General features: G+C 45.4%; 1 protein-coding gene across 2 annotated transcripts; it reads right to left on the bottom strand.

Annotated features, from left to right (window-relative positions):
- LOC119374596 (protein lin-52 homolog) lies at positions 1–25,600 on the bottom strand. 2 transcript variants are annotated; one of them, XM_037644765.2, is made up of 7 exons: positions 25,543–25,585; positions 25,267–25,341; positions 25,150–25,184; positions 18,471–18,537; positions 11,623–11,706; positions 5,473–5,523; positions 1–1,299 (listed from the first exon to the last, which is right to left on the bottom strand). In XM_037644765.2, the coding sequence occupies exons 1-7, from the start codon at positions 25,562–25,564 to the stop codon at positions 1,283–1,285; spliced, it is 351 nt and encodes a 116-aa protein (XP_037500693.1). In that variant the 5' UTR covers positions 25,565–25,585; the 3' UTR covers positions 1–1,282. The 2 variants fall into 2 exon arrangements, with proteins under 2 accessions (XP_037500693.1, XP_037500692.1); XM_037644764.2 differs by lacking the exon at positions 1–1,299 and adding an exon at positions 5,119–5,391 and having other exon boundaries at positions 25,543–25,600.

Raw genomic sequence — 25,600 nt, 5'->3', positions numbered from 1 at the left:
TTCTTCACACCACATTTTTATTTTTCACACCACCATGTGCAACATGTAGCAAAATAATCAGCCTGTATGATAGAGGAAACTTCCGAGCCACTAATGGCGAATTAACTGCCTTTCTATGTAACTTTGAGTCTCGATTTCACGAACAATCTATTGATGATAATTAGGTGCTCTTTAAAAGTAAAACGATTCAATTAGCAGAAAAACACATACCGAAAATTACCTTCCGTGAGAATCGCCAGAATCTGTGGTTCGCTAAAGTGTTTAGAAAATAAGAAGAAAAGACTTTTCAGAGCTGCTAACAGAGTACGAATGCCAACGCTTGGGAAAAATATTCTGCCGAAAAAACTTATATTGCTGTTCGTGGTACCAAGCATGATTTTTTTTAACAACGGCTTACCCAAAATGCTTAGAGAAAACCCGAAGAAAGTTTGTCAAGTAATAAACCCAAGTTACGTTCGTGCCATAACACTTGTCGACGATTCGGGGAACATTATGTCCGATACCGACTGCACCAGAACCTTCAACAATGCCTTCATCTCAGTTTTTACCCCGAATACTAGTGCTTCTCTGCCATTACTGTCTAGCAACGTAGTATCTAGAATGCCGGCCATTACGTTCAGCGTAGATGGTATTTCAAATGTGATTGATAAACTAAAACTTTCGTCCTGTGCTGGTATCGATGGTATTAACTCAAAACTGTTAAAAAAATACTAAAGATATATCCTAAGCATTTTTGTGCCTGTTGTTTGCTCAGTTGCTTTCAGTAGGCTGCATCCCTCATGACTGGAAAGTGGGAAAAGTCATTCTCATCTAGAAAGCAGGTAACAGGCTTCACCCGCTAAATCGTCGCCCCATCTCCCTTACGAGTCTGCCAAGTAAAATCAGGGAGCAAGTCATTCACTCACTCATTATGGACCATTTAGATGCCAATCATTTCTTTCATCCTGCACAGCATGGATTTCGTAAAGGCCTTTCTTGCGAAACACAGCTAGCTCTTTTCATTCACGGCCTTCTTACAAATCTTGACTGCAACAAACAAACTGACGCTATCTTTCTCGACTACGAAAAAGCTTTTGATTAAGTTTCTCACAGACACGTGTTACATACACTTTCCTTCTTAAACTTAAACGCAGACATACTAAAATGGCTTGAAGCATTACTAATCAATCGCTCGCAATTCGTCAATGTCAGTGATCAGTCCTCCGTCCCACTTCTGGTCATTTCAGGTGTCCCCCAGGGCTCTGTTGTTGGCCCACTTCTTTTTTTGATATATATGAATGACTTACTCCTCCATGTAACCTGTAAAATCCAGATGGTTGCAGATGACTGCGTGATTTATCATACCATTAACAATATGACTGATGCAGATACATTGCCGCAAAATCTTAACCATGTCCAGTCTTCTTGTACCTGGTGGTTAAAGGGACACTAAAGACAAATAACAATTTACGCCAGAGTGAAAGCTCAATGTATGACAGCGTCTAAAACGGCAATATTATTAACAGCAATGCCCTACTTACCGAGAAATTAAGCTAAATGTATCACACGATGAGCGCCACAAGCAGGACATTTCGGAAATGATCCCGATGACGTGAGCGAGTCCGACTACAATTAATCACTCGTAATCAAACTAGCTGCAATAAAAAAAGAACCTAACGTGCATCAAGAGACGTATTAAATTGCTGCTTGTTCGTTTATGTTTGATTCATGGAAAAAAGAACCTCTTTGGTGTTGCCAAGGGGAACGGTGCGCGTGGTTCAAAGGTTCCGTTTTTGCCGAACTGAGCTTCCCCCGGCGCCCTGCTTCGCTCACGCGGTTGCATCTCAGTGGCAGTTTCGGTATCGCGTACTGCTGCGTGTGTTTTGCGCGCTCGTGAAAGTCGCTCTGACAGAAAGTTCCACAAAATGCTGCATGCATGTGATATTGCCGGATGCACGAATGGTGCATGCCGCTAGTTCAAGCCACCGTGCAGTGAAGGCAGGCAACGTTGGGCACGGCAATAGTGACGTGAGAAAGACCGCTTTCAGGCGGGTGATTTGAGGTGCGCTAACGCGATGCGGACCACTAAAACGTGATTTTATTTCAAAATAAGCACTTCCTTGGCAAAAAAGTAGCACTATGAGGTTTCTGGACCGCTATTTCAACAATCAACGTCGACTTAAAGGGACACTAAAGGCAAATATTAAGTTGACGTTGATTGTTGAAATAGCGGTCCAGAAACCTCGTACCGCTGTTTTTGTGCCAAGGAAGTGCTTATTTTGAAATAAAATCACGTTTTTAGTGGTCCGCATCGCGTTAGCGCGCTTCAAATCTCCCGCCTGAAAATACGACTCTCATACGTCACTGCTGCCGTGCCCAACGTTGCCCGCTTTTACTGCGCGGCCGCCGACACTAGTAGCAGCCGAGCGGAAGTAGCGGGACCCACAGTAGCAACAACGGCGCTGCGGCAAAGACTTGCTCGGATGGGCACATTCAAAGCCGTCAGCAAGTTGCGGTTGGTCTCGTAATCCTCAGTACGAAAATGCAGCGAGCACACACGCAGAGGTTTTGACTGTTTAGCACACTGGCGCAATGGCATGACACTAAGCCACTTCGAGCGTAAGGGTTCATTCCGCGGCACCCAGTGAAAAGACACACCGGTTTCCTTGCTGCAGCACTGGCGTTGTGCACCATTCGGGCATCCGGCAATATCACACGCATGCGGCATTTTGTCGAACTTTCTGTCAGAGCGACTTTCACGAGCGCGCAAAACACGCACGGCAGTACGCGATCCCGAAACTATCACTGAGACGGGCGAGGCACAGTTCGGCGAAAACGGAACCTTTGAACCACGCGCGCCGTTCCCCATGGCAACGCCACGGAGGTTTTGTTTTCCATGAATCAAGCGGAAACGAACAAACAGCATTTTATTACGTCTTTTGATGCTCGGAATGTTCTTTTTTTACTGCTGCTAGTTTGATTACTAGTAATTTATTGTAGGCCGACTTCCCTACGTCATCGGGATCACTTCGAAAATGTCCCACTCGTGGCGCTCATCATGTGATACATTTAGCTTAATTTCTCGGTAAGTAGGGCACTGCTGTTGATAATATTGCCGTTTTAGAAGTTGTCATACATTGGGCTTTCACTCTGACATAAATTGTTATTTGCCTTTAGTGTCCCTTTAATATTTGCCTTTAGTGTCCCTTTAATGACTCTTAATCCAAAAAAATGTAAACATGTGTCATTTACCCGTAGTCGCAACACCATTCCTTCTTCTTACACAATAGCCAATATCCTCATTAAAACAGTGCCATCATTCAAGTACTTAAACCAATCACTCGGCTTTTTGAGGCGCACACTTATGTCATGCCCCACGTGACGTGAGACTACTAGTGTACATATCACTAATCAGGCATAAAGTTGAATGTGCTTCACTAATCTGGGACCCACATCAAACATACCTCATCAATGCACTTGAGTCTTTTCAAGATCGCACAGCAAGGTACATTCACTCGTCCTACTCATATGACGTAAGCATATCCGCCCTAAAAGAAAAATCTAACTTACAATCACTCTTGCACCGTCGTACGATAGCCAGCCTTGGTCTTTTCATTGTTTTTTTACAGTTCACTTAACCGCATGCCGTACATCACCCCCACCAGCAAAAATATCGCAACGCACTGGTCACCCGCTACAGGTTTTAAAACCGTGTTCACACACAACTACCTTGTATGCTTCATTTTTCTCTCGAACAGCGTCAGAGTGGAATGCATACCTGCCAAGTTTGGAGAAACGGAATCCGGGAGATTTACTCAACGGCAACGGGAGGGGGGGGGGGGGGGGGGGAGTATAAAATATTTCGACCGCGGGAGGAGGGGGTATAAAGTATGCCGACCGCGGGGGGGGGGGGGGTGTACTGCAATAGCAATTATATGTACATTAGGCAGTTTTAGAACAGCGTACGCAAAGCTTTGCGCTGGCTTTTAGCGCAACTGCGCCTGCGCGTGCGTCGTACGCTAAGCGCTTGCGGGCCCCCGGTGAGTGACGGAAATAGCGGGCCGCAAACTCTAACGCTAACTTAGCGTACGCAATTCTAAAACTGCCTACTGTCAGCGGGATCTTGCGGTCGCCGCTGATCTGTCCAGAGTCCAAACCGATAACATCACTTACGCATCGTCTGTTTCACGTGCGAGTAAATGCGCGCTAGCGCTAGGAACCAACACGGTTGAAGCAGAGATGAAACGACCCGGCCGTCACCGTCGCGCGAAGGGCACATGCGGTAACATCGCTCCGCGTGCGAGGCCTGTCGTCGCTTGCTTACCAGTTATTTCGTCGGGCAAGGGACCATAAGGGGCGCCGTTGAGACGGGGACGGTCGCGAGCGCTGGCGAACGCGCTATCTCGACAGACATCGGCTACCCTTTTAAGTGCTGGACTGCGGCGCAAAGTGCACAGCTACTTCATGCGCAATGAAACTGAGTTGAACCTTTCTACCATCGTTAAAAAGAAGAAGAATCATTCTTTCTACTACGTGGCCAGACAACTTTGCTCATGTGGCCAGATAAAGCACTGGACGCGCGGGGCAAAACTGGATTTCCGGGAGATTTCTCTATGACCCGTACAACCGGGAGAAACGTTCAAAATCCGGGAGTCTCCCGGGTAATCCGGGAGACTTGGCAGGTATGGGAATGCCCTTCCACACCATGTTGTATCTACAAATAACCACCATATGTTCAATGCTGCTGTGTCTTCCGTTTTGCCAAGTTAACTGCTATTGATTGTACAAACTGATCACTTAATGCGAGAATTTATTTCTAGTGTTTATCGTTTGTAGTTGTTGTATTTATTTGTACAGTGTTATTCTTGTGCAATATTTTCAGTAGTTATTACGTTCTAGTGCCACATGCTGTTGTTTCTTCTATTGTTGCCAAATCAATGAACCTTTCTTGTACAAACTCCTTACTTAATGCGTGTTTTTGTTTGCACAGTGTATCAACATTTCTTTTTCTTTTTCTCTTCTTTTTCCAAAGTTCCATTGGTTTTTATTTGGAATTACTCATTGCATGATGTACCCCACCTCTTATGTAGCCCCCTATAAATGGGGCCCTTAAGGAAAATAAACTGAACTGAACTGAGCTGCGGTCAAGAAGTTTAGTAACCCGTCAACTAAATACACAGCACATGCAACGGCATCAACCTCTGGTGTGCAAAGTTGACCTCATCGATGGATGTGATTGGCCGTATGAACAATGTGAGCTGACAAAAGGCACTGTGCCTGATGGTTTCCTCCAGTTGCAGCTGCTCCCGATCACGACAGTGTCTTGCGACAGGGCACACCCTTACCAAATGCACAACCGCCATTCCAAACACTTCTTGTCCTCGTTGCATACCAGCACCTCTTGTTCCTCTTCTGAAAGGCAATCCATCCACCTGCCCATCTCACACACTCAGTGTCCATGCATAAAGGAAATCTCTTTTCACTTTCGCACACCTTTATCCTTGCGAAGAATGTCTAGGAAGCGGCCTCTTGTCATTTCACGAGCTAAAAAGAGAACACGAGACACAGTCAGGTTGACGTAGCAGGTTTCTCCAGTGGTCATGTGACAGGTGCACTGACCACTGGGATGTGGAGCAGACAACAGAGTCAACATGCACTGCAGAGTATGTGCATCCTGCCCACCAGGGCACCTCAGACCCCTTCAACGCTGGTTTCCGAAGCAAATACCGTTTCCAGATCCCACATGTCCCATTTAGCGATATCTAGTCACCCGATGAGCCTATGGTTGCACGGTGGGCTTATTGGTGATTCATAGCATCCAAAGTTCTAGCGCACCCAAGACAGGACAAAGTGAATGACACACTAACGTTAACGCTGTGTATGTCTGCCATTCACTTTCTCCCGTCGTGAATGCACTATACCTTCAGATACCTGAGGAGCCACCCGTATTTAAACCATCTGCACTTTCATTTGACGTGTGCAAAGTTCCTGGCAAAAAAGACCTATGCACATTCTTTAAGACCTCGCATAGGTTTTAATGAATGGAGACACAAATGCAAACCCCATGTTTGCCTGCTTGGAGGCTCGATCATGTGTTTAACTGTGGCCTGTAACAAAGTCACTGACTGCGACAGATAATACTCTCATAAAAAGCAAGTGCATTCATTCACAAGTGAAATGCTGTCATTACAATGGACGGCAGCACATTTTGAAGGTGCAAAGACGAACACAACAATAGACTGATACAGCAATCAGGGGCTCGAAAATTAAATGTTCGAAAGCCTATTCATGAAAGATTCTACTGAAACATTTCAAGTCATTGCAAAAATCAATGAATCTAAATCAGTCATGCTCACTCACCAACCAAAAGAAGCACGTTATTAAAGGTAATTATGAAATGAATTCCGCCACTCTTATTGAAGCTGACACGATAAAATACTTAGGCCTAACAATTTCGAACCACACGTAAACCAGATTTGTACAGCTGCAGAAAAAAAGTTATGGTTTCTTCACCGCAAACTAAAGCTAGCAACACCATCCGTTAATGCTTGCATATTTGACCTACGTAAGACCAACGCTAGAATGCACCAGTGCAGTATAAGATCCGTTCCAATCGGGGTTGACTAATCGCATTGAAAAAATACAGAGAAAAGATGCTAGACTAATTTTATCCAGGTATTCTCGAAATGACCCCGTTTATGAAACACTTCGGTTGCTTGAATCGCCTTGCTTGCTCAACACCGGAAACTTGCTAGACTTAAAGGGGCACTGACATAAAATTTCAAGTTCGAGATGTGTCCTTCATTCGATTGTTCGGTATGCATAAGTATTTTTGACCAAGTTTGAATGGAGTCCGTCACCTGGAAGGTATTTTATTTCGAGGGCAAGAAGCGTACAAAAACTCAAAGGGGCTTTCAGTACCCTGCGACATCGACACTACTGTGGCGTGTTTGGCGTGGCGCATACCATCCTGAGTGACGAAGCACTAGTAGCGATGACATCGACGATTCGAGTGTTTTTATCGTGGCGCCGACGCCTGGAAGCGCTCTCACTCTTCATGCCTGATCTTCGTTGCGCCACTTTGAATGATTTCATGAAATTACAAGACGCAAACCACCAAGAAAAGACAGGGGAAAGGAAAGGGCGTGATTCGACTTGTGTTCGTCAGTCAGCATGTCGGGGAATTTTGTTGGAAGCGCGGTGAAAGCGGAATGAGTGTGTCGTTTCATTACACGTGAGGTACACGCAGACACGCTAACAGTGGAGTAGCGTATAGATAAATATATATCATTGCTAACAAGTAACACGCAGGTAGCGTTAATAGTGAATTTTAGTTCGTCTGTAGACTTCTTTGCGCTAGCGTAATACCGGGTTCCTGCAGCCGTAACCGTGAGAGGCCGGATAGGTGGGGCCATCTGGCCGAGCAAAGAACTTTGCAAGCACAGAATTGCTATTGTAGAAACCTAACGTATTCTATTTCTCCGCAGGTGTGCATTCGCTATACCGATATTCCATAGACCCTTTTGCGTATACCGGAATGCCATGCACGTTAAAATTCTCTAATATTGCAAGCGTGCGTCCCCGGGCACCTCCTTGTTGCTGCTTGGAACGGCGTCCACTTTCGAATTGCTGTTTTGCAAAGCATCAAAGCGAAAATGATTCGCGACGTCGCGAATCGCGGCGATTCGATGTTCCAGAATGTCGTCTTCAACACTAATCGACACTTTTGACGGCGATGCTGGTGACAAGGCATAATTGAACATGTGCGCCTAACAGACGAAATGTTAGCAGAGCAGCTGAGCCTCACGTCAATCCTTTCCGTAGACAAGTGGTCAGCTGGGCCGTGGTCTGGAGGTGGCACTGCCGGCACTAAGAAATGGCGGGCTTGCTGGCCGTTTTGAATCGTGCTAGATACCGGTGATCTAAATCAATAAGAGACAGCTGTTCGTCCCTCAGTGGCATTTTGGGTCCCGAATCGCTACTAGGGGGTTGATAACTACTCGTGGATGCAAAAATCCTGACACGCGTAAATTTGATGTCAGTGCTCCTTTAAATTTCTTTTTTTGTTATCAAAAGGACACTTCAATATTGAAACTAAACCTTATTTTAATCCCAGGCAAATAAGCAACGTCAGATCAAGCAATCAATTCTTGTTTTCGGTTCCAAAACGCTGTCTTGATGTGTACACACGTATTTTTTTCCCCGAACGATAAAAGAGGGGAACGATTTACCAGTCTCTGTATTGACTTCAACGAGCATTGGAAGTTTTGAAGAGCAAATTAAAATCTATTACAAAATTGATTATTGCTAGTGTTGTATGTACAGTGCCATGACGTTCGAAATTATATTCTGTAGTTTTTTTCATATTGCATACATACCATCGTCACAATGTCTGTCTGTATGTTTTTTTCTAGTTTCTTATTTGGTTTTTGAACAATATGTATTTTTTTTTACAGTTTTGTTTTCATCATACTATGTTGTACTTACTTTGTTCTGTGTTCTCTGTAAATTCACTGTACCCACCCTGTTACGGCTATGACGGCCAACAGTATTTGAAAAAATATATATATATATATACAGGCACTCCCATTAGACAGAAAGGAAGGCAAAGTGGGGGTTTCCATTCACAAGTCAGGTGATGCAGTTAAAACATTTCATTAACATGCGTTTGTGTCAAAATGTTCAAACTTTATGGATTTCCTTGCCAATATCTCTTTCGGTAATTCTTCACGCGGGTCATAGACATTTTTGTGACGAACGCCATTGCTAATGACATTTTTATCAATGTACACCTCGATTTTGAAAAATATTGTAGTCTGTCCAGGATATATTGATCTCAAAATGGATCACAACATATTTTGATAAACAGATCATTCAAAATACAAAGTATGCATATTTAAAGCTTACCTAAGAACTTCACACATCTCGAGAAGTCTTTTGAGGTTTTGAAAAGCGGAAGCTTGCCGAGCAGTTTCTCTAAGACTTTGTCAAACGTGGGAACATTCACTTGCTATTAATTTTCAAGGAAAGCTTGTGCTGACTGACCTGTGAAGCTGGTGTTGCTCCAAAAAACCCACTGCCATTGAAAAAACACGTGCTCACCAAAAAACCCTCCTCATCATCCACAGCTGGGGCGCACCAAAGAAATCAATTTTTGCACAAAATGTGCAACATCGCTCGTGCACATTTCATCTGAAGAAATGAACAAGATCTGGTACGGCATCACAGCTTTTGCATCATCCAACAGGAACATTCAGTAAGTTTCATCAGGGAACACAACACAACACCTACATAGTTTTGTGGTGTTGGTAGCAGTGCAAAAAGTGTTTTGTGCCCCAAAGCCCAAGAAGCATGTCGCAGAAACTGAGACAGCTTTCATAAAGAACCTAGTAAAGGCAGCTTTGGGAGGAAAGCAAAAGGCTCACAAGAACACTTGACAAAACTGAATGATGTTCAATCATTCAGTTCGCTTTCATTCAATCATTCAGTTCAATCACTTAGTTCAATCATTCGCTGGGCCCCTAAACCACCCAGTGGTCGAAATTTAGTTGAGGTGAGGAAGTTGTGCTCGAGTTTACAACGAACACGTAGCCGTGAGAATTTTTCGAAACGGTGCCGTAATAGCGGAGTTACACGCGTTTCATGATCGAAACGCGACGATCGCTTCTTCCCCTCTTTCCTACGCTACCCTCTTCCAAAACCGCTTTGCCCTCCTCGCTGAGTCAGCTGAGTGCCCCTCCTCATCTCGCGTGGCTTACGTCACCGCTGACGCACTGTTCGAGATAGCGTCTACTTCCGGTTGCCGCGACTCCGACGCTCCAGCTCGCCGTCAACTCTGTGTGGTATCTGGGTGCACTGTTCGTTGACTAACCGCTGTTGCTGCCGTGCCGGCCCGTGCCCCTACGAATTGTGCCGGTATGGACTCTGTGTTGCGTGCACGCCTTCAAAGGATCGCCAACGTGATGGACCCGTACGGGGACACGCCGTGCCAGACCACCTCGGCTCGAGATGAGGAGCCGAGCTCGAGTTCACGGAGCTCATCAAACCGCAAGGCGTGGATGTGTAATTACGCTAGCGACTTGGCGGTTGCGTTAGGGCCCGCTCACGCTAGCGGTACGGCAGCTCGCCGTTTGCCATTTGACGTTCTCAGGCTGCCATGCGCAAGCGATTTCGTTTGCGCACGTCAGCCGTTCTTTGCCGTTCGCAGAATAGGTCCGAGACCCATTTTTGTGCCGTTCTCCGTCTGCCGGAGAGCGACGTGGCCAATCAGCGACGGAGGAGCGGTTAACATGACTACGGCGCGCCGCGTCGTCTGCTTACGGCTCTCCGCGTCGTGTGCGGCTGACGCGGGACGCTTCGAGCTGCTTGCTTTTTTTTCCGCGCTTTTCACGCTAAAAGTGCGGATGTCGTCCGTGTTGTTGCCAGGCGTGGTTCCATCAGTCAATAAAGTGTTTTAGTCTGTCCGGCATTAAAGAAAGCGTTGCGTGAAACCAAATAAAATGTCCCCAAGCTGGCGCCAGGTCAAGTGGCGCCAGCTATGGAGGATTAGAAACAACTCACAAACGTGTAATCTATGTCCTCCGAGCATTCGGAAGCGCCCTTCTCTACTCGCTAAGCCTACAGCATTGATTATTTGAGTATGGCTCTCCAAAACGGGGCTGAATTGGTACGAATACTTTGCTGTCGAAGCTTAAAGACATGAACCTAAAGCAAATGGAAGCATCAGTACGGAGCTTACACGCTACAGAGCGCACGGCGGCCACTTGATAAATTCGCGGTGGATGACAACCGCTTTTGGCACTGCGGCAATGTTTTTCGGAGGCTTGCCGGCGTAGCTTGCCGTGCAAGTTGGACAGCTGTCGCGCGTGCGGCGACGGCCGACGTTCTGCGGCACCGCGCCATTGCGGCAGACTTGCCGCTAGCATGAGCGGGCTTTTACGGGCCGCAGATGTCGATTCGCAAGCGGCAACACAACCAAGAACAGCAAGGTGCGCGCGAACAGCTGTTTGCAGAGTAACCGGAAGTCGTCGGTTGTTCGGCCAATCGCAAGAATCGAAAGTGATAACGTCATCGAGTTTCACTGGTGATGTCACACATGTCAGTGGCGGGAATGGCGGGGACCGGAAAGGAGAAGCTATTGTTTTTTCGAAATTGTGGCGCGCCCGGGACCTGTAGCGCTGCGGCGTGTGGCATCGTTGATCGCGACGGCATTCTGCACGCGATGCGCTTGTTTACTTGAAATGTTTGGGGAAATGTCGGAGGGGGTTTAGGGGCCCTTTAAGTTGGCATTTTCAATGGAGCTTGTTGCCAAGTGTGACGTCACAGGCTCATTTCCAGGTAACAACAAGCCTACTGCACTGGGCTGAGAAAGGAAAAAGATCTCCTGCACATACGTGTCAGTTTGGTGCATGTTAATTAAATAACCACCGAATGCACCATAGGTCTTCATACAGCCCATGCATAGATTTGGAATGCAGCAAAAGCCACAATGGTAATAACTAATTTACAAGTGACCTGGCTTCATCTGCCTACTGCATTCTTTCTGACTATGTCAACTTTTTTTCAGTAACACACATGGCACACACGGGAGATTTTCAATGTGAACACTGCACTATAGTCACTAAAAAACAGGGCATTACTTACATTCTTCAATTCCGAGCTTGTATGCAAGGTTTTGCAGGTCTTTTACTTTTTCAAGCAGTGCTGCTGCAGTCAAGCTGCCAAGCTCTGCAAGCGAGTCAACAGCAATGTCAAAGTAATTGAATGTGACAGCCTTTTTATTTGACGTGTTTGAACTGAAGTGTAAACAGCAATGTTTTCCTGATAATGCTTGATTAGCAGAAGCAAACAGACAAACAAACATCAGTGTTTGTCTGCTGCCCGCCATCTACCAGCAGAGCAGTGCAACTAAATGGCAAAAAGTGTCGTGGCTTTAAAGGGGTGGTATTCTAGTTCACTATAGTACCGGCAAATTTCGAGGCTATAACAAGCCTGTTGTGGGTTTCCTCTGTATGCAAGGACACTCCACGCGAAGGGTTGGACACAGCAAACGTTTAGAATATAGTTTAATTCACTTCCAAAGTGTATCTAAATGCCCATTCTCCCGATCAAAACCCATCGCTAGTGCACCAACACTGACGTAGATCTGTAGGATGGACAACGAAAGTTGTAGTGACGTCACACCAGATCTGCTGTAGTGGCGTGAGTGACCTGCGGACCTCCGCCACCTCCGCAACGTACGTACCGGCTGTAGTGAATTAGAATATATTCTAGTTCACTATAGTACCGGCAAAGCATCGGTTGCTACATCACTCGCCGAGTTTCGATCGTTTTCTGGCTAAGTGCGTCACAGCCTTGTGTGGTCACGTGACCACGCCTCCTACACTTCTACGTCACTGCCCAACCTCGGCACCCAGAAACCGAAACCGAAAGTTGTCCACATCAAAAGGCAATATTAAATTATTTAGCGAGAATACATGAATCTTGGTGCGTGCATCGTTCTTCCTGGAGCTATAGGAAACGCTTACAGCAAAGAACACGCAAGCCACACACATGGTGGCACCACCCCTTTAACAAGTGCCACTTCATAGGACGTCTTGCAAACAGAACCCTGCCCGCAAACGCTCCTGAGTGACCGCGTCGTCATCCAGTACGTCGACGACACGGCGAACGACCGCGAGTGCTACCAGTGGGACGCGGTTTCGTGACGAGTTCGAGCGACGCCGACAAATCCAGCGAATGCTTCCCGGCTGCCCTTGCCCCGGTTTTGAGTGCGATCGTCGACCGAGTGAAAACATCGTACCTGCTACTGCGGCATGTCGCTGCTCCTGTGCTCTGATCTGTGTGTATCTGCGCTCGGAACGGGTGTAAACATGCTTCGGAGGTTTGAAGTCCTCAGCGTGAGCCCTCGCCTACCGCGAAGTCAATTCAGAGCAGTCTTGAGTGCAATCGACGACCGAGTGAAAACATCGTACCTACTACTGCGGCATGTCGCTGCTCCTGTGCTCTGATCTGTGTGTATCTGCGCTCGGAACGGGTGTAAACATGCTTCGGAGGTTTGAAGTCCTCAGCGTGAGCCCTCGCCTACCGCGAAGTCAATTCAGAGCAGTCTTGAGTGCAATCGACGACCGAGTGAAAACATCGTACCTACTACTGCGGCATGTCGCTGCTCCTGTGCTCTGATCTGTGTGTATCTGCGCTCGGAACGGGTGTAAACATGCTTCGGAGGTTTGAAGTCCTCAGCGTGAGCCCTCGCCTACCGCGAAGTCAATTCAGAGCGGTGTCGTCTGCATTCAGCGTAGGCCTCTACCGTCGAGTTCGTGTGAACCAGCTCATGTGAGGAAGTAGTTCGTGTGAACCAGCTCATGTGAGGAAGTTTGGTTGAAGGAAATTGATGGTAGTTGTTTCCGTCGAAACATAGACACTATATATGACGCCAGAGACTTCGCGTGGCGCTTACGCAGGAGTTTTTAACCGCAGTGTGTTTGTTTTCAACATCGCCATTCGCCTCATCATTGCCGAAAGCGAACATCGCACTTGCCAACGCATTTCGGTGATGTGACAACGTACATGAGGAGGATTTGCGGATTTTACGATGCTGAAACATTGGTTGACTTCGGCGCAAATCGTTTGCGTGTGTTGCCAAGCTAACAACAAGCGTGCGCTTGTTGGTAGCAGTGTGACGTGTTTTCGTGCCGGGTACCAGCGACGCCGACACATTCAGCTGTCAGCGGTCTCATTTACATTCGTGTATAAAATAGAAGCTCGAACGTGCGCGAGTGTGGTGATCGAAAAAGAAAGTTGCATGATTAAGTGCTGCTTGTGTTGCCTGCTATTTCACTTCTTGACTCTTGGTCTGCTTCTCTGCCGTGCAACTACACCTTAGCACATGCCCAGTTGCACATGCCTTGTTTTGCAGGTTGTCTATTCTGACACACATTCTCCCTAGTCTTTTCTGATACTCATAGACGGGAGAATGTGAACAGTGGCGCTTCTCCATTGTTTTACAGTTTACTTAAATATAACACATGTTTTGTTTACAGCTGGACAGCTAATTTGCTAAAAAGCTTGTAAGTGACAAGCACCTCCATTGAAATCTACAATGACACGATAGTAAGAAGAGAAGAGCATGACATCACACGTATGTGCAGAAGGAATGAAAGTGCAATATTACTGTGCTGCTCTTTAGAAGGAATTCAAACGGTGCCTCACTGGAACCTCAGACACTTGTGAGACCATTCTAAACTGCGCACATATTTATCTCTTCCTCCAGACTGAATCCAGCTGAAATAATTATTTGATGGTTTCAAATGACAAATCCTTGGATGTATTGCAAGGACTATTTCATTTCTGTTCAGTTCTTTGTATATGCACTAACTTGGACTATGCATGCACTTAAGCATAATTGAAATATGAAGACATTCAGTTTAGCTATGTTAGACAACTTGCCAAAGACTTTTATACGGTGCTCTGGTGCAATCCTATGAGCGATATCTGTTGTATCATGAAGTTTCAGGCACGATTTATTATGTTAGAGGGTATTTTGACTATTGACGACGTGCAAAGGCCTTCTACGCAGTGCTTGGTTCCAATCTTATGACCGATATCTGTCGCATCGTGAAGTTTCAGGCACGATTTATTATATTAGAGGGTATTTTGACTACTGACGACGTCCAAAAGGCCTTCTACACAGTGCTTGGTTCCAGTCTTATGACCGATATCTGTCGCATCATGAAGTTTCAGGCACGATTTATTATATTAGAGGGTATTTTGACTACTGACGACGTAGAAAGGCCTTCTACACAGTGCTTGTTTCCAATCTTATGACCGATATCTGTCGCATTGTGAAGTTTCAGGCACGATTTATTATATTAGAGGGTATTTTGACTACTGACGACGTCCAAAAGGCCTTCTACACAGTGCTTGGTTCCAATCTTATGACCGATATCTGTCGCATCATGAAGTTTCAGGCACGATTTATTATATTAGAGGGTATTTTGACTACTGACGACGTAGAAAGGCCTTCTACACAGTGCTTGGTTCCAATCTTATGACCGATATCTGTCGCATCATGAAGTTTCAGGCACGATTTCTTATATTAGAGGGTATTTTGACTACTGACGACGTCCAAAGGCCTTCTACACAGTGCTTGGTTCCAATCTCATGACCGATATCTGTCGCATCATGAAGTGTCACGTGTGGTTTGTTGCCTTAGAGGATATTTAGACTACCAAGAATGTGCGAAAGCCTTCTACAGAGTGCATGGTTCTGATTTTATGACCGATATTTGTCGCATCATGAAGTGCCAGGTGTGGTTTGTTGCGCTAGAGGATATTTCGACTACACACAACGTGCAAAAACCAGTGCTTGGTTCCAATCTTATGACCGATATCTGTCGCATCATGAAGTTTCAGGCACGATTTCTTATATTAGAGGGTATTTTGACTACTGACGACATCCAAAGGCCTTCTACACAGTGCTTGGTTCCAATCTCATGACCGATATCTGTTGCATCATGAAGTGTCACGTGTGGTTTGTTGCCTTAGAGGATATTTAGACTACCAAGAATGTGCGAAAGCCTTCTACAGAGTGCATGGTTCTGATTTTATGACCGATATTTGTCGCATCATGAAGTGCCAGGTGTGGTTTGTTGCGCTAGAGGATATTTCGACTACACACAACGTGCAAAAGCCTTCTACACAGTGCACAGCTGCAATCACAATCTTAACATAACCCATTTTTTTTTGTGCACACTAGCATGTTCAAATACAGTTTTTTCTGATATTTGCGAACACTGGAATGATGTACCTGGTTCGGTTCGTGAAATGAATGTATCTGATTTTTGGAGGCGCTTGTATGATATTAGTGTTCTATTTCTCTCATTTTTTACCCAGTTGCACTCAACAGGTGGCGATATCTGCTTTTGTTGAAGCACTTATTGCGATATTACTGTATACATTCTTTACTTTTGTATTCATGTACACCACTCCTGCAGTAGCCCTGCATTGGGCTGCAGTATTTGAAAATAAATAAATATTATGACCGATATCTGCTGCACCATGAAGTGTTAGGCGTGGTTTGTTGTGTTAGCGGATATGTAGACCACCAAGAACGTGCGAAAGCCTTCTAGACAGTGCTCAGCTGCAATCTTATGACCGATATCTGTCGCATCATGAAGTGTCAGGTGTGGTTTGTTGCGTTAGAGGGTATTTCGACTACAGACAACGTGCAAAAGCCTTCTACACAGTGCTTGATTGCAATATTATGACCGATATCTATCACATCATGAAGTTTCAGGTGTGGTTTATTACTTCGATAAATGCTGTAAAATATGAAGTGTAAACATGTACTGGATGCACCAGCGTATTCATGATAATTTTAATGGATTTTCTTGTGTAGGTATATGAGCCTGGTGGTTTATAAACCTTGATGCTACTTCATTTCTTGCTTTTTAGAGCCTTTAGAAAGTTTTTTAGGTGTTAAAAGCTTCTGGAACAGGACGGGCCCTACGATATCTTCACCAAAAGCGCTGCTTGCAAATTTGCTTTCTGAGCCATTCCTAGCAACGATTATGCAATTAATGTACAGACACCATCATATACCACTCATTTCATTTCACTGAAATTCAAAGAAAAGACCTCTTGCACATCCCGCTACATGAACCAAATGCTGTATAAGTCAATTATAGGTCAATTATTCTTTGTTTTATAGACCTGAATGATTTCTTAATCAAAACATCACGCTGTGCAAGTAAACAATAAGCAGGTATCTGAGTATGTTTCGTGCACTGCCTGGAAGTGTATAAGGCGCGAGTATAGACTGTTTAATTATGAACTCGATGCATATTTTGAGGTGAACAGTGCATATTTATTTACTAGAAAACAAGAAAGTCAGGCCATACTTGCAGTCCTACAGTTTACCTGCATTTTGTTGCTAGACGGGACATAAGTAACTGTGAGTTTCCAGTAATGTTGGTTTCTTGTTTCCATGCTACTGAAAAAAATTTGAGTTAGTATGTATGCTTGCTCCAGGATTCGAACTTCTCAATGTTGGCCCATGTAATAAACTGTAACTCATATTAGGCAGCTAGAACATTAGTCACGGTGACACCCGTGGTACGCGGGAAAGCCGTCTTTTTGTTAATGTGAAAAGTATTAGTCGTTATGCGGCGAATTTTTAGGGCACCTCGTTTGGACTTTGCAGCAAACGTCTATTTCCTTTTTTTTTCGTAACTAAAGTACGTGCCAAGAAACGACGTCAAGCCCACCGACGGTGCGGGCGACGCCGCTCCCGTCCGCTTCTTTTTAGCAGCAACAGGAGCAGAACCATTTTCATGAACAGGATTATATTCGTGTTGGGCACTAATAGCATGGCCCAGAGCCGTGGCATGGCCGTGAACAGGCGTCAACAAGGCGATCGCACAAGCGTTGGCGATCTCGCAAACATCGTTGGCTGTGTCCCGTGATGCAGACGTGAACTTAGCAGCGCACGCGCCGATGTCGATTACTTGTGCATACCGTGGTTGTTACTTTGGTCATTGCGATGTTAATTACTTCTTAAATAGTCAAAACAGTGGTGGGTGAAGCACAATCAATATTTTAACGACAGTCTAATTCGCTTCGATTGATAACGCACCGTTCTAGGCTGTACATAGACAGTTTTAAACAAAAAGATCAGGCAACACTGTGCCTCTGCCGAAAGCGAGCGTCGGCGCAGTCGACGCTTGCCAGTGGTTGCGCGCCCTTTTCCTCCACGGGGCGCGCCGCGACGCATTTGACGCGTAGGCGCGTGGAACGCGTGCCAGCGCTTGCCAGTGGTTGGTGCTTAAATCACAGAGATACAAGATGTGTGCCTGTGACTTCACCAAGAGAGGCACATTTGAGTGGTATTTTTAGAACTGCTCTTTGCTTGCTTTGCACCACTCTAGCTCACCAACAAAAAAGCGCTATCACAGTTTCAAAAACTGCACCTACATCTAAAGCAAATAAAACTGAAGCACTATTATAGACAACTCTAATTTAGGAATAGGACTCTCGCAAATTCCTTGTAAACATTGTAACGAATCCATATAAGTTGTAAATTATATGACACATTTGTCCACTTCAGATGCTCCAACAAATGAAGCATATAGAACTGCAATATTTCCATTTGGATAAAATGCACGAGTTCTCCTTATAAGAGGGGCTAGCTAATATTATGCGAGTAAAAGTGACAGGCCTCGCAGAACTATACCCACAAATATACTGCATTTGGAGCAGGGATACAGGTTTTCAAACATTGTACAGCCTTGTTTCATGAGATGAAACAATTTTCGGCTATTTGTGCAAATAATTCAAGGTCCTAAATAATGACCTTCACTCTCAAATGTGAGAAAAAAAGCTCAAGTCACTCCAATGGGGACATCAGAGTTGCTTTACAGCTGAAGCTTCTGCTAGCGCCATAGAGCTGAGGTTGGGTTAAAAAACCAACCTCAACTGCTGTAAACAGCTCACCTTGCAGCATGACTAGACCATCTTCATCCAGGGCCCACTTTGGCTTTGTGCTCCTTGTGTGCGCAGGCTAATTTTTAGACAAGGAACAGTCAATTACAACAAGAAGCAACGGCCCAACACAACACAGATAAATGTATTAACAGAGTCACACACGATCTTGACGTATCTATACTCGGCGACGACTTTTCTTGGCAGTACTGGGGAAGCTACAAAACCGAAACGCTTGCCTACGTGCACAGCAAGAATTAGTACCTATTCTTATTTTCCCATTTTCAAAGTTACCTAGCTTGAATAAATAAAGCTTTCTTCATTATAAAAATATAACAAGTATGGGAAGCCATTGGTGGAAAAAAATTATTGTATACTGTAAATATTTTTTTCTTTTTTCATTTCTTGGACAGCACCCAGTTTTCCACAAGCCTGTTCTCACAGCAAACATGGCATCCCCGATGCCAGCTGGACCATGTGCGACTGTAAACTTGCCATTTCGTTGCTCAAGAATGATATACTAGAAATGTGTCAGAAAATGGCTCTCAAAACAGACACAGCAAGTCATCTGCAGCATGAATTGTCGACAAATACTGCAAGCAAGCAAAACCGAAACTGGAACTTGCGTAGTAACACAAATGTGCGGATGTCCCGCCTCCATAGCCTTCGCTACTGCCAAGGTAAGTTGTCGTTGAGTGTAGTGTTGATGCTGTGAAGAAATGTTGGTGCTGTAATCAGTGTTGTAATGAACAGTATCGAAACTTTTTGACATAATATTGGTAGACCCACTTCTAAGGCAACTGCAACACTTATTTCAAGCCAGCATATCTCCTTCACATCTTTACTCTGCATGACAAAACAAGTGATAATTATTGCACACAAATGCAACTTACTGGTCAGAGAAATCTCAAAATACAAGCGAAATAGGATCTAGCCTCAACACAAATTTTAACACGAAAGTGTTTTATGCCGGGGTCCACCAAGACTTCAGTGACGTATTTCCGTCACGGAAATGACGTCAAAAAAAGTTACACGATCGGATGACAAAGAAAAAAAGTTCCGTCGGGCATCGAACCCACGACCACTGGGTCCGCAGCAACAGATGCCGGGCACGCTATCCACTGCGCCACGGTCACAGTCTCTAGAAGCTTTACAAACGCGCCTTTTATATCTACCACTCTCCCGGTCAGCGGGGTGGTGTTGGCCTCTGGGAGCGGTAAAGTAAAATAATTCGCCATTACTGTGGCCTCCGTGATTAACACCTGCAACGCGTTACACGTCCGTCCCATTCGGCTCGTTTTCAATAGGAGTTCAATTTTGTCAATGCCTTAACACACCGCGAGGTGGCGATCTTAGCGCAAGCGTCGTAAAAGCGTCGGCCTCGCTCATAGCATCACGCTAATCCAAACCAAAAATAGCTCTGCAACGTGCGCCTGCCGCACCTGGCTGTTACACCGTGTTCCCTGCTCACGCGCTCACCCCGAGAAAAATTGCAGCCGGGGGGCGGCAAGACGCACTTTCGCTCTAGTCCGGCCGTGGTGTTCAATGACATTTAACATGCCGCGGGATGGCAACCAAGTTCTGCGTCCAATATGTGACGCTCTTCTTGCTATCACACCTCGTTCTCTGAATACGCTTTCACCGTTCACTACTACAGCTACCACAAGGTTTTGTGTAATCATTTAACATGGACGTTAGTCGTCGGGATGGAGATGTACCACCAACCATCAAAGTGGGTGCATCTACGTTAAACAGTGCTATAGCTGCGAGACATCAATGTGCATTGTGCAAACTCTCTTATATCAATGTACCGTAAACATTCAGTTACTTCTGTAAGGGCATGCTTTACTTTCGTGTTATTCCAATTCCTATGACGGAGGGATCAACCATCTTTTTTTGTAGTGCTGGACAGCACATTGCCAATGACATTTTTATCAATGTACACCTCGAATTTGAAAAATATTGTAGTCTGTCCAGGATATACACCTGGACAGACTACATTTCACTTTCAGATGACATTGTAGGCTAACACTAGTGCCAGCAGGACGTTATTGGAAGTTGGCCTACCATGGTTGCGAAGCCTACAATTCCCATGGCTACCATTTGGGTGGCCATGATTACATGGGTCATGGTGTCACTTCTGTGGCTATAACAGGCTTGGCAAGACAGCTCTTGGTGCACAAAAAGCTCGAGAGTGTTGATACAATGTTGCCATGGCTTGAACACCACACCCATGCCATGTGATAATTAAAAATGGCTACAAAACGTAATGGCTGTAGTTTTTACTCGCAATATCGTGCAGATGTGACCAGCCTTCTCGAAAGCACTGCAAAGCAGCCCCTTTAGACAATTGAATCGTTCCATCAGTTACACAGTCTTTTTTGAAGCTTCATACCCCTGCCGGACAGCATACACTGGCACCATTTCCTGGCCATCACATGGAAAGATCTAGCGACACTCACTATAGACACACTAGCCTACGAGCGCGATCGTCAAAACCTTTTCACTACTCAACTGTGCAGTCACAATCGCAGTGCTTCAAATATACATATAAAGGATTCAGTGGACGACTGCCACTACTTCAGAAAAATTAAAGAGGCACCGAATCTTTACCACTGTTCGGACTTGGAAATGTGCAGCACATTCCTCGGGTGCTGGATGCAATGCTGTTTGCTCTTTGCTCATAACAGTTAATCATGCTACTGTAAGAGTAGAGTATTCCTGGGCTAGAAGCATACCACCTCAGACAGGACTGTGAAGAAGACTCAATGCAAGTGCCAACTCACCGCTACAATTTATTCAGATGTTAATGTTGCTTTGCAAATATTTCATAAGCTAACAAGGCTGTAACCAATAAACAAAGCCATCAATTCCAAATGCCAATTTTCCTTTTCACCTAGCGGCGCATCACCACAGGGACAGTTGCTGTGGATGTGCACTCACTCAAAGTGTCACCAAGTTTGCCTGTTTGACTTCAATATCAGTTGCACTGCGTTGCCGTGCCTTTCCATCTAGAATCTACAATAAAAAATATTCTGGACTACATCTGGTTCCTCGTAAATGTCATAAAAAAATGGGTCATGACAAATTTTTGCCCCCACATATAATAACTAAAGCGAACTCCCGCAGCATCACACCTGCTTCAAAGCACTGTATCAGATGATCTAGCTTTGTGTCACTGATTGAACTTGCAACCGCCCCTTCTGTGAGGATTTATGACAGTGCTCTTAAAGGGACTCCACAACCTCACTACTGAAGCTTATTGCCTCATGAATCGATTGTCATAAAAGTTTTTTCAAATCTGTCAAGTACAAGCGAAATTGCCGGGATTTCTTGCACGCTTTAAGTGCTTTTTTCTCTCCTTTTGTCCAGACAAGTGTGCTGAAAGCTACCCGGGAGGGGGATTGTATGAAAAATAGGCAAGAAGCTATGTCAGTGGTGCCACAACCTACTGTACTCCTGACCTGCCCAGCTAGCGGCATTCTACGTAGCTGCCTGTGCCAGCTCTCGTTCCAGACTCCGCCGCTAAGGGGGTGCTTGAGTTACCCCACCTGAGCTTTGGCGGATGCGTGGGTGCACAACAATGCGCGCTGTACGAGTGCTTTGTTTTAGGTTGCTTCTTCGCAGAACTAAAAATTTTGGGCGTATTTCTGAATTATTGCAACGCCTCAACAGTAACAATGATTACACGGCACTTCAGCCAACATTTCACAGAATGTTTACAAAAGAATCAACTGCCCCAACACTGGTGAACATTTTGACCATCGATAAACACATTGTTTTATTTTTTGTCTGTTACGGAAATGAACAATGACCCTACCTGTCGGTGAAATTGAACAAATCCTAGAAACATTCCTGCGCAAAATTAAGTGTATGAGTTCATCACGTTAGTCGTACAACATGTACGTATAATTTTGTATTGATGTAACAACGTTTTTGCATCTCCATGATAAACAGCCAATTATGAGTAGCCTCACCTTTCAGAAAAAGCTGCCTTGATCCTTTTCTCACGCACTCACGTCACTACAAACTACAGTGTACTCTTATTGCTGATTTTACTCCATAAGTGCCCTTTTTCTCATTTTTTCCTTTGTTTTACAGAGTGCATGCCCATGCAAGCATCTTGATTCAGCATGAGCAGACGGCTGTGAAGGTGCTGCGTGGTTGGGGTAACTAGTAGCGCAAAAGCAGCGGCGAAAAGGCAGCAGAAAGCGCTAACATGCGCGTGCTGCCGTTCTGCTCGCACGGAAGGTCAGGAGTACAGTAGGTCGTGGTCAGTGCACGTCATGAACTTGAGCATTTTCTCTTTTTTTTCTTGCACGTATAGGTTCCATTGGTGCGATTGCAAGCATGCTAGTGTCTCTAATGTATAATTCTAGCACACTACAGAGCACAGTGCTGTCATGTGGCAGCACCTCTTAGTGGTAACTATGCAGCACAGGAATGCTTAATTCAGCCATTGGCACTGTCCTTCCCTCCGATGATGTAGTCGACCCCTCCAACAATGTAATTTGCCGAGAGAACAGCGGGCGATTTCTAGATGTCTATGAAATGTAATTGTATATTCCTTGCCATGTGCAGTGCTATAATACTTGGCTCACGTGTTCACAGAAGTCTCAACTACCAATTGGCCGTGTTTTTGGACAGTGTTTAAAAAGTGATTCAGGGCCCCTTTAAAGGCCAACTCCGGCGATTTTTTGGCCATGTCAAAGTAATGGTGCTTTTATGTTCCTGAGACGCTCCTGTTACGGGCCCGATAGCAGAAATACTCGGCAAATTGGAGAATAATTTTAAATAAGCAAAAAAGCGCAACACCGAAACCGAAACCCGACCGAGTGTACTGTCTACGTATGACGTAGACGTTGTTACGAACGAACCGGAAGTCGTGCAAGGCATGCCGGTGACGCCGGCGCGGAGTATGAAAACTGTGACAGCCGGGACGACCAGCGAAGCGCCGGCCAAACCAACGCTGTCTGTCGCCTTGTGCACAGCAGACGCTCGCTGTAGCGGCCGAAGCGCCGAAGTTAGCGGTGCCCTCGGCTGCCTCACTTCCGCTGCCTTACCAATACTGACGTCACAGACGCAATGTTGCCAATAATTGTGGGAAGCCAGGAGGGCGTTTGCAGACAATCTTTAAAATTCATTTGCAAACAATCTGCGCATGTCTCAAGCCTGTAATTTGGCATAAATGACGGAAACGTGCAAAGGAACGTACCCAGCGAATTTCATTGAGATCCATCGACGTCGAAAAATCGCCGGAGTTGGCCTTTAAAGAGGCCTTGCAACACTTTTGTAACTTATTATAGAATGGCTTTCCTATTGTAGTATGTTGCCTCACATATCTGCACCTCCGAAATTCTCTTTTAATCTGGCAAGTACAGTTACTGCAATAAAATGTGCACTTTACTCCCTTTCATCGCCACAAGTATGCTGGAAACAACACAGAGGAGGATGGCAAGGTGGTTACATCAGCACACGTGGTGGCCTCGAAGTTCAGTCTTCTTTGAATGTGTTGGCTGCTACTTCTAGTTCAAACATGCGTGGCATGTGGCAGCACACACATCTGAAAAGTGGCAAGTACGACGAACCCGTGAGACTCTCTATGCCTAACGAGCTGCCCCTCCTGTGCGCATGTACTTCTGAGCAGAAGAAGAAGAGGGTGTGTGAGAAATGGCCCACCAAGCCACTTTTCCCTTGCACTGCTAGCGTGGTACACAAAATATCCCTCAGTTCCAGTAGGGTTTACACTGAACAAACCAATCAGAGTAGCACATGACTACTTAAGGGAATGTGAAGCCCAATTATAGGATGGATTTTTTCATCTACTGTACCTCATGCACACCATGGTTTGCAGACACTAAGCCACTTTAGAAAAGTCACGATGAAGCAGGTTATCAAAAAGACAGGGCACAGTGTGGTAAGAGTTTCGTTGTTGCCCCTCTATCACAATCAGCTGCGGGTTTTAAATATGGCAATGTAAACAATATCGTTCTTTCTTGCTTAATGTTCCTTGTGGACTGTGGTTGACATGCACACATTCTATATATTTGCTTCGGCGTAAGCTTTCCTAAACAAACCAGAAGTTGGACCTTTTCGTGCCGTTCACGTGAGTGTGCTTTTTTTGTCATGCCATTCTTAAGTTTGAATTATGTACCAACCAGGGACAGCTGGCCAGTTGGTAAATGCGCATCATGAAATAAGGCACGAAAAAAAAGTTAGTTGCTTGTAGCGCATCATCCTGTCTTCATCATTCCTCACGCTTTATTCCATGATGCATGATCGATACTGTGTGCCTAGCCTCAATACACAGAAGTCCAGGGGAAGATAAAGGAGGTGAAAAATCGTCGAACAGGGACTGTCGCAAGGGCTGGTCTTTTTTTTTTTTGTTTTCAAGGTTGCTGCCGCCTCGAGGAAGACCACTTATGGAAACGTTGCCTCTACCAACACCCCCTGTTAAACATCCCTGAAAACGCAGCTACTTTGCCTCCCGGTCTTTGTCCGATGGAAAATGGGAAAGCTGCTGCGTCTCTCCTTGTGCCAAGACGTGTTATTTAACCAATACGTAGCCACTAAGCCCCTAAAACGCAATCCCAGTGCTGACGCGCTATGCGCAACACGCTTTACGACCCTTTCGTTTTAATAAGCGCCGTACGTATCAGGGCGACGCTGAAGTGAGAACACACCAACTCACCGAAAGGAGCGCAGCGAATTCCATAACTCCAGGTACTGCAAGAAACATGCATACGAATTTATGCTCATACGCTCCTCTCAGGAAACATGGCTACACCACAGAAGGAGGAGAACTTACTCGCTTCGGGCCATAGATCCGGAGATAGCCGGCCATCCAACTGTTCTTCGCTTAGAAGAGCCATTTCGGAGTCATCTGGAAGCAAAGGAAAGGGTCAGAGTACCCTGCTGACGGAATCAGCAGCAGCAGTGTCTTGATATCATAGGCTCCCCGTAAGAAACGCGACGCTGAAGAACACGATGCCTGTACTGACGCAAATAATGATTCAGGAAACGTTAGACAACATGCAGAACGCGCCGGCAGCATTGCAGCGGGAGAAAAACCTTACAAATTTACCTCCATTGCTGCACGACGCCATCTTTGAGCAAGGCGGCAGAACTGGCTAGTCTGCCGT

The sequence above is a fragment of the Rhipicephalus sanguineus genome, chromosome 11 (genome assembly GCF_013339695.2).
Source record: "Rhipicephalus sanguineus isolate Rsan-2018 chromosome 11, BIME_Rsan_1.4, whole genome shotgun sequence".
In the NCBI taxonomy this organism is placed as follows: Eukaryota; Metazoa; Arthropoda; class Arachnida; order Ixodida; family Ixodidae; genus Rhipicephalus; species Rhipicephalus sanguineus.
This window is presented reverse-complemented; position numbering and strand designations above follow the sequence as displayed.

Excerpts from the sequence above, each read along its gene's own strand:
- LOC119374596 (XM_037644764.2), bottom strand. The coding sequence starts at position 25,564 with ATGGCGTCGTGCAGCAATGGAG. Across the intron at positions 25,185-25,266 it reads GGATCTATGGCCCGAAGCGA|TACCTGGAGTTATGGAATTC; the intron begins GTAAGTTCTCCT and ends TGTTTCTTGCAG. Across the intron at positions 11,707-18,470 it reads TGGTCTAGTCATGCTGCAAG|AGCTTGGCAGCTTGACTGCA; the intron begins GTGAGCTGTTTA and ends ACTCGCTTGCAG.